The sequence below is a fragment of the Hetaerina americana genome, unplaced genomic scaffold (assembly GCF_022747635.1).
Source record: "Hetaerina americana unplaced genomic scaffold, ioHetAmer1.1.p SCAF_2, whole genome shotgun sequence".
Taxonomy (NCBI): domain Eukaryota; kingdom Metazoa; phylum Arthropoda; class Insecta; order Odonata; family Calopterygidae; genus Hetaerina; species Hetaerina americana.
In genome coordinates this window covers 78664503-78681729 of record NW_027286763.1, presented here as the reverse complement: position 1 = coordinate 78681729, position 17227 = coordinate 78664503, and the positions used below count along the sequence as shown (strand labels likewise).

Sequence of the window (17227 nt, the reverse complement as noted above, 5' to 3'; positions counted from 1 at the left end):
CTGTGCTAGAGAGGAAAATGTTAGGCAAGTGAGGAAGGGGTAGGAATAGGATAGGTAGGTGGCGAATCTCATTAGCCAGGAGAAAGAAAAACAAAATCCCGCAACAACTAAGATGCTAACAGAAAGGTACAGAGAAAAGATGAAGCCATTGGATTGAAGTGGAAGGAATATATTGCTTATCTCTACCAAGAGCCCAAACCACTTAATAATCAATCCAAGCACTTGGAATCAAAGAGAAGCATGCCCTCTATGGAATAATCAAAGATACTTGACAATGGAGAATTACCAGAAAACTTCAAGAAGAGTGTGATAATTGCAATATCAAAAAAACCAAAAGCAGATTAATGCAAAGAACACAGAACATTGAGCCTGATGTCTCAAGAATTGAAAATACTTATGTACATACATATTTAGCTGAAAAATAGAATAAAAGGTAGAAGAAAGCCTTACAGAAAACCAGTTGGAGTTTAGGAAAAACTGAGGAGCAAGAGTGGTTACACTCTGCTTCAGGATACTGGCCAAAAAAATTATGCAGGTGAGCAATCCAATATATGTGGCATACATGGAATTGGAGAAAACCTTTGGCAGCATTGAATGGGGCAAATTATTCAAGGCACTAGAAGCAATTTGAATGGATTACAACTGGAGAATAATCCATTACCACTGCAAGAATCAGGTAGTAACCATGCAAATGAAAAACATGGAAAATAGAAGCCAAAATAAACAAAGGAGTTACACAAAGTTAAAACTTCTGGCCAGGAGTATTCAATATATTTCTAAAAGAGGCACTAGAATTGGGCATCAAAGGAGCCAAGGTGAATGACAAAGAAATTAGCATACTCTGATTTGCAGTTGACATCATCATAATAGCGGAAAGGTGAGAGGACCTCATGCAACACTGAAAGCTATGAACTTTGGGAATATAATCGAGATTAAGAGAAGATTCGAGAAGAAGAAAAATAAAATGCTTGTGCAAGGAAGAGAGAAGCTAAAGACATCACAATTTTAGGAGTGAAATTAGATCGAGGGGAATCCTACATCTAACTGGGCAGAAATATAACTTGAGATAGAAGAATTTAGACTAAAATCAAGCAAAGTATGTGTTGTAAATAAATTCTTTGATTCTATATGCATCTGTTAATCTTCATTGTGTTGGCAGTGCGGTGTCTGAGATTAAGTTGTTCCTACATTCCTGAGCATGTGGCAATGCCTTTTCTGATACTTCTGGACATGTTGTGTCACCGAATAAACCCATGTGACTCTGAGATCTAAGCATTATCCTTCTGTTCTCAACCCCATCCTCCATAATTAATAGAATAGCTCAAGTAGAAATGGCATTCATGAAAAATAGGCAGCTACTATATTTAAAAAATCTAAGGTTGCAAACAAGAAAGTAGGTTCTTCAAAACGTTCATATGAAGCAAAGCATTCTACTGATTAGAAGAATGGAACATTGGAAAAATGGACAACAAAGAATAGATGCCTTTGAAGCACAATGCTGAATATTAAATGGATTGAAAAATGGAGGGGCAAGGAAGTACATAGAAAAGCTGGAGAGAAAAAGACAATTTGGGGAACTCCATTGCAAAGATCTATATAGATTGGACACCCCTTGAGTCACAATGGATTAGTTAGAAGAATAAAAGAAAGGGAAGGTCTCACAAGGAAGACCCAATGATAAATACATTGGACAAATTAAGAAGGGTGTAAAACAGCTATCAGGGTTTGAGGGAATTAGCCCTGATTGGAGAAAAATGGAGGGTTGTAGTAAACCAATGTGAAGGTTGAAATACTGATGATGTGATGAAAAATAGGTTTCATTATGCCAGCCAAAATTAATCTTGTCTTCCACTCCTGGAATCGTTGGTAGACATAAGCTTTAGTGGTAGTGTAGTGATTATATGTTAAACCCTTAGTTTTTCTATTTAATGAACGTTTTCAGTGAGTTAATTACTAATTAATGAACTTTTCCAGAAATTTTGGCTGCACAAAGTCATACCCGTGTGATGCCATAACAGCAATGAAGTCACAAATAGAGAGGAATATAGATTATAATCAGAATGTATTTGTCTGTTTTGTTGGTTTCAAAAAGGCATTTGATAGAGTGAAGTGGGAAAAACTAATGAAAATGTTGCAGAAAATAGGAATAGATTGGAGGGACAGAAGACTTATCTGCAACTTGTACATGTCTCAGACTGCTTAGGTGTGAGTGGGGAATGTAGACTCCTGATGGGCAGTGTTAGGAAGAGGAGGAGAGGTAACCATTTTGTGCATAGGACAAGAGTAAGATGGGTGTCAATATTCCTGTGCTGTTCAACATATATTTGGAGGAAATGGTTGAAGAGGTATGGGAATAACTGGAGGTAGGAATGAAAGTCATTTAACAATTCATAAAATCAGTTAGGCTTGCTGATGATCAAACTTTAGTTTGTCAGTTCATAAGGTAGATCAGGTAGAACAGTTTACCTACATAAGAAATGATTTTGACCAAAAGGTAAATGTAGCAAGGAAATAAGATGAAGAATTGTTTCAGGCAAAGAAGCTGTCACAAGGAGAAGTAAATTGATGACAGGGCATTTAGTAAGTATATTAAGAAAAGACTGTAAACTGATATGGAGAATGGTTTTGTTTGGCATGGAAACATGGTTGTTGAAGCAAGACAATATACATAGATTGTAGGCTTTTGAAGTGTGGGTGTGGATAGGGATAGAAAAGCTGAAATGAACCGAAAGAAAAGCAAATGAAGCATAGGGTGGAGAATGAGAGACGATTGTTTGAAAACATCAAAAGGAGTTGGGAAAGATAAACGCAGAGCATTCTGATGGACAATGGAATGTTGCAGACTTTGATAGAAGGGAGAATGTTAGGTTTACAAGGAAGGATTAGGAATGGGATAGGCATGCTGGATGGAATGAAGGGAGGAAGAAAGTATTCAGAATCAAAAAGGGGCTCATTGTAGTGTTGGATTTCAGGTTATGTTTTGTTAGTAGAGGTAAGGGAATTGTTGCTAGACCGTTTGGTAGCTTGTGTCCATTTGAAATCTGATCTGAAAAATCTTAACTGGTAAATTGCTGATAACTATAATAAAGTCATACCAATGTTTAAAAATAAGAGTGACAGTAATGATATAAAAAATGACAGGCCCCTAGTTTTTAAGTTTTCAAAAGTATTTGAATTAATCTTATTTGATTGATTTAATGTATATTTAAGTAAGCATAATACAAGATCTGTCCCAAAAGTAGTAGTACTCAGTCAATTATGAAAAATTTATTTGCCAGAATTGATACATTCACTCAAAAGTCTTCGTAGCACTCTTGTGTGTCCACACACGGCTGCCAGCGGGTTTACCACGCCTCATATGCCTTCTGCAAGGCAATGCCCAGAATGCTGCTGAGCTCCCTCGTCACGGCCTGTTTTAGCACTTCCACCAAGCCATAGTGACATTCTTTATGCATGGATTTGAGACAGGGGAATGGGGGCAGAAGAAGTCTGGTAGGGCATTGTTTAAAATATATGGATCCTCACTCACATGATCGGGAAGCTCTTGCAGATCTGTGTGTGAGTTTCCTTTCGTTTGTCCGAGAGCACTTGCCGCACCACCTTCGCGCACACCCTTCTCATACCCATGTTTTCAGTCACAAGTTGATACACATCACTTTTAGGGATGCCAAGTTCAGCAGAAACCATATGAACACTTAATCTGTGATCCCTGTCCAACAAAGCCTTCACTCTTTCAAGATTTTTGTCACTTATTGAGTTCGAAGGGCGTTCTGAATATTTGGCTTCTTCAGCATCTTCTCTATCCTCGCAAAACAATTTGTGCCACTCAAAGACACCCGATGTACCCATGGCATTACCACCATAAGCTGTAATGAGCATCTCATGAGTCTATTTCCACGTTTTCCCCAGTTTTACGAAAAATTTGACGGCATAAAGCTGTTCCAATAACTGGTTCATGATGGAGAGTCACGAGGTCAAGTTATTGAGGTTTCGCAAACAAACGACTCGCACTCCACAATGGCTGGAAGCCAACTACCATCGGCTTCCAGCCTTTCCTGAGACTCCCCTCCCTGGAACCCAGCCAAAGAAACCACCACCCATCGGTGTCTATCTGGGAAAAAATAAGTCATACTACTTTTGGGATAGACCTTGTACTTTAAGGGGCAATGAATGGGGTTATCTGCAATGCTGATCTACCTCTGATGCACTTACAAGATTGATGGAAATGGCATCTCAAATTCTCTAGATGGAAATAAATTTACATTGGCATTATTCCTTGATTTCATCCATACATTTGATATCAGTTAATCATGGAATACTTATAAGCAAATGCGGATATGTATGAATTCAATGGGTTGCTCATGACTGAATCAAATCTTATCTCACCAATAAACAGTTACACGTTTAGGCACTTAGTGACTGGAATTATTTCTCCGGCCTGTACCCTGTCACAAGTGGTGTTCCTCAGGGTTTGAGTCTGAGACTTATGCAGTTCTCATTGCATTAAAATGATTTATCTAAATTATTTATGTTTTGTTAAAATCTGGAGGCACCCGCAGTTATTTTTGCTGATGACACCAATATTACTGTTTCAGCAAAAACTGTTTATTTAAAGCAGAAAAGTTATTTCTCAGTACTGTGTTAAAATGGTCTTCAATTAATAATTTTATATTATATTGCAATAAAACGCGGATGTTGCTATTCAATGATATTCCTACTCAGGTAATCCCTCAGTGAACTTAGTTAATTCATCAAAGCTTCCAGTTACCTGTTCTGAAATTTGGGGTAAATCACAGATCAATCTGGCAATTAGCCTAGCCATAGCTGTCTAGCTTGTATTCAAAGTTTAGCTCTGCTGTTTACAGTGTAACATTTATTAGATTTAGTATTAATGGATATTCAAAAAGTCACATACCATTCCAATTTTCTGTCAAAAGCAACACATGAAACTGCTCTTGAGGTTTTCCCCCATGTATGCTAAAAAGAGTATTTGTTCTCCAAAAGAAAATTATAAGACATAATTAGGTAGTATTGATAGAAATGAGCTCTTACGGCTAGTAATATATAATAAATGTGAAACTCCAATAGCCGTAAACAGTTTACCTTTCTAAACAAAGTAAAATTGAAATTAATTGGCTAGCGCCACAAGTCAAGAAGGGGTAAAAGGTAAAAAAGGATAATGAGGTAGGTAAAAGGGGTAAAAGGTAAAAAAGGAGAGGATACTTAACTCACAACATTATTTATTATAAGCGCTCCCATTTCCTAAAGAAATCAATGAATTTCAGGTCAAGATTAAAAAAGTAATTACTTGGTCAGTATGATTACTATTGGAAATGAGCTTCTACTTAGGCTATGTCTTCCATTCTCTTTTCTCTCAACTAGTTCTATTTCAATATTTCTTGTTCGGTGTTGTGATTTTGATTGTAATATAGTTTAATGATTGTTGCCATGACTAGCATATTATCACCTTTATGAATCCTAAGCATCCAAATGTGTTTGTTTGTCCATTAAGAATACTATTGTGAAAATTAGTAGCAGAAATATGAGGTTTTTATTTCTGTTTAGCTCTTAAATCCAGGTTTGCTTGTATCTTATGTCTAAAATATGTTTTCTCCTGCCAATAGTCTTGGCGTTACATAATTTTCAAATGAGATGTTTAAGTGGTTCAACTCTGTTACCTGTCATTGAAGCTATCAATTATTGTCAGTTTTTGGATGACTATTCTTTGTCCAGCATAGTAGACGTGCTTGATTTCAGGGTGGCTGGTATTAGAAATATTTTAAGCAATTATTCAGGTTTTAGGTTCTAGAAAGGCATCTCATGGGTGAAAATTCACAGGAAATTTTGACCTTGCAGATTATTATGTTCCCCCAAACATGAGCAAATTTTTAAGGTTTAGGAGTTAAGTCACCAACCATCAGGGCTAAAGCAACTAAGTAGATACACTGCGTGAAAGTAGTACATTCATTTTTTTCAATTATCATTTATCAACTACAAAGTTATTTCCAAAGAATTTTTAGAACCTTAAAAACATATGTGGCTACTTCACGTCTCTATTTTTTTACAAATCAAGGTCATTATTTCTGCATCATATTTAATATACCATTATCTCTGGGCCAAAAATCAAACAAAGTACAGCATTTTGCCTAATTTGTCTGTCTTCAAACCAGGAATAACTGAAATAAAGGAAAATAACAATGAGACAAACAGTTTTCATGTAAAAATGGTGGAAAACTATAGGCTCTACTGTATTTAGACTATTATTTAAAAGTTTGCCACAATCAATGCATTTCTTAACCAATTGATATCCACCAATCCTCCTCTTACTCCATGAGAATGGATTTTCATTCCCGGGCATTTTTATTAAATGAACAAGAAGAATTGATTTCTTGTCACAGCAGGCACTCAATACTCTGGAATAGGAAACTTCATGGTAACAATTCATTGCAAGATAGTCATCATTGCACCATTAACAGATTCAATAACACCACAAGCATCATTATTCCAAACAGGTTTACAATCATGCCACAATCTAGTAACCCTCTAGCCTGGGGTGGAAAACATTCATTAAAACCAGAAACTTCTTCTTTTTGAATGTGTTCACAATATCTTTTTCATCCAACTTCAGTGTAGATTTCTGAGCTTTAATAATGAGAACATTCACAACATCGGTTCAGTGGCTGAACTATTCGATTAGGGATACTCTTAGTCTGGCATCTACTTTACTTTGGCGCCCTCTATCTGGCAACCCAAAAGAAACTGTAAGAACTCTTAATAGAAAAAGGACAAGGAAACCTTGGATCATAGATGAGATGGTTAGAAAGATAGATTAGAGAATGAAAAAAGGAATAATGTAAATACAGAGTTAGGGAGAAGGAAGTACAAAAAATTAAATAATGATTTGAGATGGGCAACAAATAAAGCAAAAGAAGCATGGTGGAAGATGGAAAGTCTGCAGAGAAAGGGTGAAATTGGTGCGATATACAGCAAGGTTAAATCACTATCGGGAAGTGAGAATGGAAGATCTGTGCTAAAAGTTAGAGATTAGTCAGGTAAGATAATAGTTGTCACAGAAAAGATCCAAGAGAGATGGAAGTATTATGTAGAAGCACTTAATGGTAAAGAACTTAGGCCATCAAGGTTAGACTTAGAAGGAGAATATGGTATATGAGGGTAATCCCAGAAGTACTTGACCCAACAAAGAAAACAAAAAAACATTTTGGAATAAAATGTATTTATTTTTCAATATAATCTTCAATCAGCTCTATACACTTCCCAGCGATGTTGAATAAGCTTGATATCCTTTTTCTAATAATAACTGTCTTGCTCCTCAAAATAGCCATTAACTGCCGACATCACTTCTTCACGGTTGGAAAATCTTTGACCACCGAGCCATTTTTTCAAGTTTGCAAACAGAAAATAATCCAAGGCGGCTAAATCTGGTGAATAGGGTGCATGAAGTAGCAATTTAAACTTTAATTCATGAATGTGTAATGAGATGTGTAATAAATAGAGCAAAAGAAGAATGCTGGAAGATGCAGTGCGAGGATATGGAAAGTTTGCGGAGGAAGGATGAAATTGGTGTCCCAAACAAGAAGGTTAAAACACTATCGGGAAGTAAGAAGGGAAAGCCTGTGTTAAAAGTTAGAGATAATTCGGAAAGTAGAAACAAAAAAGATCCAAGAGAGATGTCAGGAATATATAGAAGAACTGTTTATAAAGAACTTAGGTCAGCAAGGTTAGACTTAGAAAGAGCTTTAAGGGAAATGAAATATAATAAGGCCATGGGGATACAATAAGTTTGATTTCACACACAGCTAAAGTAATTATTAGGGTCATTAACAAAAGGAAAGAAAGCAGGGCAAATGATTACTTAGGGGATGATCACTTTGAGTTCAGGTAGGGGAGATGCACGTGTGATGCCATTGCAGTTATGAGCTCATTATTAGAGAGGAATATAAAATATAATCAGGACGTATTTGCCTGGTTCATGGATTTCGAAAAGAAATTTGTTGGAATGAATTGGAAAAAACTAATGAAAATATTGCAGAATATAGGAATAGATTGGAGGTACAGGAGGTTAATCTGCAACCTGTACAAGTCTTAGACTGCTCAGGTGCGAGTGGGGGATGGAAGACTGGATGGGTAGTATTAGGAAGAGGAGTAATGCAGGGTTGTCCATTATCACCAGTGCTGTTCAGCGTATATGATTAAAGAGGCTTGGGAAGAACTGGAAAACGGAATGAAAGTTGGCAGGGAATTTATAAAATCAGTTGGGTTTGCTGATGAGCAAGCTTTAGTTTGTCAGTCAGACAAGGGGTTGCAAGCAATGCTGAGAGAATTGGAAATGCAGTATGATATATATGCGATGTCATCATATATATGCATGTGTGATATATATGCATATATATATGCAGTATGATATATATGCGATGCCACCGCGGTCGGATTTCACCGCGTCAAACAACGACGCGGTGAAACCCGACAATGCAGAGTACTTCAAAACAGTTATGTGGTTTTCCTGAAAGAAAAAGGCTAAGGTAAAGATTAAAATAGGAGTGCAAAAACTAGGGCAGGTGGAACAGTTTATGAATCTCAAAAGTGTTTTGGACCAAAATGGTCAAAGTACCGGAGACATAAGGAGAAGAATTGTATCGGACAAATATGCTTTCACGAGGTGGAGGGAGATGATGACAGGGGCTTTGAGTAAGGATGTTAAGAAATAGTTAATTTAAACTTGGATACGGAGCATTATTATGTACTGCACGGAAACATGGTCATTGAAGCAGGGTGATAGGCTTAGATTGGAGGCTTTTTAAATGTGGGTGTGGAGAAGGTCAAGTGGACAGAAAGGAAAACAAATGAGGAGGTGCTAGGTATGGTGGGGGAGGAGAGGGGATACCTGGGAGAAATTCTAAGGAGACAGAAAAAATGGATTCAGTGCATATGGGTTGGCAATGGGATGTTGAAGACTGAGATAGAAGGAAAATGAGGAAGAGGCAGAAATAGGATAAGGATGCTGGACGGAATGAAGAGTGGGGGGAAGTATATGGAGGTGAAGAGGGGCTTGTTGTGGAGTAGGATGTTGGGTTGTGTTTTGTTTGGAGAGACAACATATTTATTTGATAGTCGCTTCCATCCAAAACCTACCATAACTGGTCGATTACCTATAGTAATTTTTATAACACACCACTTCAAGTCTTATGCCTGGCATTGTACCTGTAGAGGACACTAATGCATTGGAATGAGGCTGCACCAACAATAAGATTGTGTGAAAATAATCGTATTTCAATCATTTAACATGGATTTTCATTAATTTCTACAAAAAATAACAGAAGACAATAAATATACTCCCACATAATGTAACATATTTTAAAACAATGCATTACAATTAAGGGAAGAATCAACCCCAGCTGTACAATTGTGGGCAAAGGATATGGTGAAGGAAATCAGAGAGGCCAAATAAATAAAAATAAATTAAAAAATAAAATGATGTAGGAGGTTAGAAGCAAACAAACAATGAAACCAAAATACGATAACAAAAACACTCTGGCTATGGTGGGAAATTATGGTATATGAATATTATGGGATTTCTCCCACAATATTCATGTTGAATTTTTATGAAATTTTATATATATATATATATATATATATATATATATATATATATATATATATATATATATATAAAACACACTCACACACACACATATATATATATATATATATATATATATATATATATATATATATATATATATATATATATGTATCTTTTTTTGTGTGTTTCTGTGTTTTTGTCTGTGTCCACTAGTGCTAAGTGTTATACATTATATATATGTATACATATACACATATATATATACATGCATATATATATATATATATATATATATATATATATATATATATATACACACATACATATATGTACGTATATATTTATATATATATGAATATTATGGGATTCTTCCCATAATATTCGTATGGCCATAGTTACCGTTCATTTAATTCAATGCATAACCATGCATTCTAACATTTTTGGGTCCCATGGAATGTCGAATTTCAAAAGGTTGCTTATTTGGCAGAATGTATTTTCCTCTTCTGTAATCTTGTGGTCTAATTTTTATATTTACTCTATTTACAGGACCAACCCCCTCTAAAAATGAAAAAGAATCGTGAGTATCTGTTTTAATTTTCTTAATTCTAATTACTCATCCTTTACCTAACTTTACCGTTTTTATATTTTAGCACTACAAATACGTTCAGGCTGCTTATTATCATAGTCAAGGCATCCACAACCTTTTTCCTCAATCTATCAACTAAGTGAATATTTAATGGAACTCTACCAATTGTGGAATCATTTATGAGGGGTGTATGCACCGAATCCAGTTATAATGTAACTATCAATTAGGGCTCAGCTTACCTAATTTCCGTTTCCTTTTAATTTGGATTCTCCCCTTAATAATGTTACATTTGATATCATTTTGCAAATTAGATTCAATAAGTTTAAACACTTTAATGGCATATGTGAAAAATATTCTCTTGTTGACCAATACCCTTCACATCTGGAGCAAAAATTTGAAATCAATATTTTTTGAAATTTGAATAAAATTTGAAATCACTGCGGGCACTGATAAATTTTTCCGCCGGCCATTTGATCCTGCTCCTTGGACCTTAAGAAATGCTTACGCTCTGTGAAACTAGAAGTGGTTTACAGATGAGTATTTATTTTTCCAGGACATAGGAATGAATTAGTCACGAAAAGTCTAACTGGTAATTTGTTTTCACACCTCAAGGGGATGGCCATTTGGTAATAATGACACTTACATATATAGTGCCAATAGCAGATCTTGAAAGCCTCAAGGGAGGAAGGTGGCTATTTTCACATATGAACAAAAATATTGTTATCACGTCTCTTTCTTCAAAGAAAGCTGAAAATCATGTTAAAGTTAAAATTAATCAAACTAGTTCAGAGACTGCAATGCACCCTGTAGTAGATTTTTACACTCAGAGTACAAACGATATTCAAAAGTAGCAATGGGCACATAATTAATATTTATTTTCAATTTATTAAAGCCAAAAATATTCTATGACCCATCCCTTCATGGGGTTGATCATGGCCATTTTCAAATGGAGATAGTCAAACACCAAGGGGCATGCGTAACTATTCAATTTAAAATTGTTCATGGAAGCAGTATATTTTAACAAAACACCAAACACTACATCTGAAAATTACTGCCCTCAAGCTAATAAGGGGCTTCAGCTATTTTTAATCCATCAGATTGATCAAATACTGGAACTGGGGACTAATACATTTTCTTTACTCGTCTTTTGCTATTAGTGATGTTGATTATTTAAGTGCTTAGCATTTTGGAAAGTAGTTATGACAAAGTTCTTCATCACCATCATATGTCATCAATCCAATGATTTATGTACATGTATACATCTCTTCCATCTATCCTGTTGCCCAACAAATTTTAACATCTCCATGGTTACTTGAAGTTAAGTTCACCTTCAATAATATTTGTAGTCAAGATATATTTAGAAAATGATACTTCATAATAGATTTAAAACCATCTTAGTTGATATGTAGCCATAAGTATCATCTATATTCAATTATGGGTGCCTGCATTATTAATTTGTAAGTGACATAAAAGTCTCTTATGGAAACTATAATTAACAGAATCATTCTCAAACATGATCCAGTAGAGCTTAGTGGCGTTCAATAGATATTTAGTTTGGAGCTTGTAAATGGACTAGCAATAAAATATTTCTTCATGACCATTCTGACTTCCTTAGACTAATGTAGTGTTATGGTAAAATTTTAATATCAAGTACTTATGTAAAAATATTTAAAGGAAAATATATCCTTCTCCTTTCCCTCCTAGCCATAAAATGTTATTTAGTAATTCTAAGTAATGATTATCCCAGTATGTTGAGCAAATTATAAAGCTTTACCCTAAGCCTTTAGCCTGGAGTGCTAAGCTTGAAAATAACTATGTACCTTCAAAATTCAAGGAACACCCTTCTGAACCAACCCTCCCATTAAGTTCTGAGACAAGTACATGGAATTTTGGTTTGATAGCCTTGCTAAAATAGTGCTGTTTGTAATTTTAAATTTCCTCGTGGGCTATAGAATGTATCCTTAGGAATTTGGCTTTCTGAATGCACTCCTCTCACTATCCGTTCACCAGCTGATGTGCAAACATTATGCTCAACCCTGTCTTCCCTCCTGCTTCTGTGAAATGACTGGCTCTCACCATCACTCTCACCATGCATGCTAACATGTTTTAATTTCACTCCAATTTCCTCTCTTTATTCCATGTTTACATCCTCTTTTCTTACCTAATCTTTACCATTTGGACCTGGCAACTTAGTTTAAAAGGGACTCAGTATTTGCCGTGGTCATATTCATATTAAATTTGTGGAAATGTACAAAGTTGTAACTCAGATTCTTTCATTATACTCTGTTGACTTATTTTGTCACTTCAATGCCAGTAGCCATTATTTGAACCAATGCAAGAGTTAAATCTGTTTGTTTCCATTATTCAGTCGTTTACATTTGCTTTGCTTATTGATAAACATGAGGTAATTTTTTGTCCATCTGACTCACCATACTGTTTTCCTACTGCAGCGATAGCAGTATCAGTATGCAAAAAGCTAGCTTTTAGCAGACTGTGTGTTATGGCAGGTGTTTGGTTTACATTTTGCTGCAACTGGTATGTGTATTGATTAGTACTTTGAGCTTTGCTCCCAAAGATATCCCTTTGTGGTGTTAGATAGATAGATAGAGGATTTTATTTGGGTAAAATTGAGACAAAATGGTCCCTCCCTTCAAATAGTGTTTGGTGGGGAACAGCAATCTTTTATAATTTTAATGCCAGTCAGTGGATACATATTTTATATACTGAAATAAAAAAAACAAGGAATGTATTCTTTATGTTCAAATATGACAAAATCATAGTACCTTGATGCAATGGCATTTCAGACAGTGTCATGCTATTTACATCCATAATTGCCCCTGGTAACACTGGAAAATTTTGTAACTACCATAATTTATATGCATAATAAATTTAATTAAACTTGAGGTATTAATATAGGTTATGCAAGGTAATATGCTTCAATAAATTTGTGGAAATTGACGTCATTGAGAGATGGATGACTGAAGGTGGGGGAGGAAGGAATGAATTCTAAGTCAATGTAACATTTTCAAAAATCCCTAACCATATCACTGGTTCCATAATAATGCTACTCAATCACAAACTTAGGGTTAAATAAGCCTTCTAGTAAAGTTTACCGCTAAATGTCAAAATTCTTGCGCATCTTTTTGCCACTTGTCTATCTCACAAAGTGACTGAGTCAGTATGAAAAATTGATAGGTGCTATTCAAATAACAGTGATGGCATTACTGTAAATTTTCATTCTTCTTTTTTACACTGGTCTAAGTTGTGTTTGGATTCATATGGTTATTCTGTGTGATGGAAAGAGGGTGAACATGTGTGGGTGAAAGCACATTGGTGATCCTTATCCTGATATGGAAATTATTGTTCATTTGGAAAATTGCAGTTTTCTCATCTTTTGAGTTTGTTTTTAATTTTTCAATGGTTTTGCTTTGAGGGCCAAGGAAACCAAATTCCCATGACCTTGAGAATTCAATTGTGTAAATATGCTGATGTGTTTCAATACAACTAAAATGAAAAAATTAAATATTCTTTAGGGTAATGCAGAATTTATATAAGTCAATTGTGCCAGGGAAATTAATCTCTTTCCATGATAAAATAGTGTGGTTATTAGAAGTAATTCTTTGGCTGGAGTGCTCTACATCAGCTTTTAATTTTCCTTAGCTTACTGGACTAACAATTAACTGCTTACTTGCACTAATGCTTATACTTATCCCTTGATGTACAAAAATCATTTTACATCACAAATGTGCCATATCCTCATTCTGACTGCATTGCAAGATGAAATACTTTTCAATCAATGAATATAAATGTATATGACAGTTGTAAATCAAGGGATGTGTTTGCTTCTCCCCAAAATTCGATAAGATAAAAATGAATACGGCCAATGATTGTTTGACAATTTCAGAGAGTCTTTGACTGCTACCGATATGGAGAAGGAGTCTCAACCTGTTGGAGTGGACAGTGGTTTCTTACCATCTAATTGCATGGTATCTAATGGCTCACAATTTAATGGAAGGCAAGCATGTTTCTATTATGCTTCTTTGTGTTCAACAATATGTTGCATGATATAACTGTGTTGAGCATTGGTAATGTAATCCTAGCTCTATTGCAATCATTAAAGGCTACATATATGGTGAAAAAGGGAAATTACAATTATGAATAATGATGGAGGTAGTATAAGATTGTCTAGTGTTGATAGTTCAAAGGCAATGGGTCCAACTTGAAATAATCCTTAAACTCAGGAAGTTATCAAAATTTCATTTTTGTGAATTTGAGTAAATAATATCCATAGCAAAATATGTTGATGGAGTGAGCATATTAAGAAATCAATAATAATAATGGATCAACATAGAGCTAACACCAATAAATTTATTCTAAATCTTTAGATACAGCTAGATTTCAAAGGTCCTGAAAAATCCTGCAATTTATAAACACAGGTGTCCCACATTACAGGTTACCTTTATTTATGGCAACAATATATTATGTGTAAGTTTTTAGATGCTGGCAGCATCCAATAAACAATTTTTCACTTTAGTATCTCATACTTGGATTTTAAATGAATGATCTGGGGAATCAATTCTAATCCGCACAATACTTTTTTTTTGGCCTGTCTACAAATCCCTCCCTCCCATCATAGAATACGAGGTCTGTAAATTAAGTAACGAGACTGATTTTTTTTTCATTCAAATAGAATTACAATTTTATATTGACACACTGCAAAATAACTTCCTTCTGAAGCCACACAGTGCTGGAGATGGTTCTTCCACTCCTCATAGCAGTGCTGGAACTTTGATACTGGAATAGCCTTCAGCTGGTCGGTTAGCCATTTTAATGCTTTTGATTGTCCCAAAATGAGTTCCCTTGAGGTGATTTTTCATTTCAACTTTGGGAAGAGAAAAAAGTCACAAGGACTCAGTCAGGCAAATAAGGAGGCTAAGGAGCCACAGGATAGTTTTTACTGGCTAAAAACTCGTTTATTGAAATTGCTGTGTGACGAGGAGCATTATCGAGATGCAACATCCAGTTGTTCAGATTTTTCTCATCCCCAATTCATTGGTCAAAATCTGATGAACGGTGGTGTGAGTCAAATTCAACTATTCCCCGATCATTTTGACTGTCAATTGACAATCTGAATGCAAAAGATCCTGGATTCTGTCGGCATTTTCATCAGTTCTTGAAGATGAAGGCCTTCCGCTTCATGGTTCATCTTCAATTAACTCTCTTCCTTCTGAAGTTTAGCAAGAGTTTCCATTGCACTGAGTCCAAGTCTGAAGCAAAACCTGTTAGCACACTGTTGCTCAAAATTGATGTCACTCATTTTTAGAACACAATAGAAAAAACTGTTGCGCAGAAAAAATCGTTACGGACAACCAAATGACTCGAGTGAGTTCAAACCCATACTAAAGGTGGATCACATGTTCCCCAGCCACCCCTCCAAGCCCAGGGCTTCCAGTGTTGCCAGATTGAATGCTACATTGCCAGTCTCAATACTCAATTTACAGGCCTAGTATAACATAAATGACACCCTCACTTCATTGCATGTGTATTACTTAAAAATATGTATGATACCATAAATTACATATATCACATGTAAAAATAATCATTATGATATCATATGTATATAGCTGCATTTAGTAATTAAAAATTAAAGGCCTTTTCCAATGTCTGTGCTGGAAAATTAATTGATGTAAAATAATAATGAATAGGAATTGTATAGAATTTAATCCAATGATATATTTCAAATGTAATCACCTTCTCTGGTTCGAATGAAAAAAGAATACTAGGTATTTTCCTCAAAAACGTTTTTATTTGGTGCAACAAGTTTCATTGCATTCAACCAGGAGGAGAGAGAGCTTTTCAAAGCAAATTTTGCTCACTATATGGCCAGTTCTCACATTCTCTCTTATTTCTAGCTCTTATCATTTGTCTAACTTCTTCTCTTTCCACAAGGTATGTAAGGACGGGTGAAATTTCTGACGTGAATCTCCTCCCACAGATGTTTAGCAAAGTTCAACATCATTTGATAATTTAGTTTTGAAAATAGCATTTATATTCTTCTTCCCCTGTTCATAATGACTTCCTCGTTTATCTCTGGTGAAAAAATGATGCATTGAGATTTAATTATTTTCCATCTTTGGGTTTTTAAAAAATGTATAATATAACTTTCAAAATTGTTTTGCCAGTAATGTTTGTGAGCATTGCCCATTGGAAGTGGTTTATCAATAATAAATTTAAAATTTTAGGAAATGATAATCAGAGGGTTATTATAGTGGCATTTGATTTTGATTGATGAAATGAATACATCGGGATGATCAGTTTGGGTCCAGGAAGTGGAGAATTATTCATGATGCCAGATATGAGGCCTATGATAGAGAGAAACATCAGTGTGTACAATCAGGATGTATCTACCACCTGTACGTCTTAGACTGCTCAGGGTGTGAGTGTTGGATGGTGAGGTGGGATAGGCGGTGTTATCAAAAAGGGTTAGGCAGGGGTTCCATATCACTCATGCTTTTTAATGTACATGTATGTGAAGGAAATGATAAAAAAGGTATGAAGAGAACTTGAGATAGGATGAAAGTTGGTGAGGAATTAAAAAATCCTTAGATTAGTGAATGAGCAAGCTTAAGTTAGCAATCCAGCCAAGGGGTTATGGTCAAGGATGGGCACATTTGGTAATCATTTTGATAGGTAAGGGTCAATGCTAGCAAAAAAAAGTATTGCAGATTTTCAAGAAAGAAGAAAGCTAAGTCAAATATTAAAAGAGGAGGGCAAAAACTAGTACAGGTGGAATATTTTACCTATCTTGGAAGTGTTTTGGACTATATTTGTCAAAGTGGTTGGACGTAAGAAGAGGAACTGCATTAGGCAAATAAGCTTTCATGAGAAGGATGGTATTCATAGCAGGAGCATTGAGTTAGGATGCTAAGAAATGATTAGTGAAAACTTTTATATAAAGCATGGTTTTTTATGACACTGAAACTGGTCATTGAAGTAAGATAGGTATTGTGGAGGCTTTTGAGAAAGTACTAGGAATGATT

The 17227-nt window shown here is 35.3% G+C and overlaps 1 protein-coding gene across 2 annotated transcripts in view; it reads left to right on the top strand.

Annotated features, from left to right (window-relative positions):
- Fas3 (fasciclin 3) overlaps positions 1-17227 on the top strand; it is a 194082-nt gene that overhangs the window by 158580 nt on the left and 18275 nt on the right. For both annotated transcript variants that reach the window (XM_071585414.1, XM_071585413.1), the window contains exon 8: positions 10148-10178. In XM_071585414.1, coding sequence (XP_071441515.1) covers positions 10148-10178 — 31 coding nt within the window. The remainder of the gene's footprint in view (positions 1-10147; positions 10179-17227) is intronic.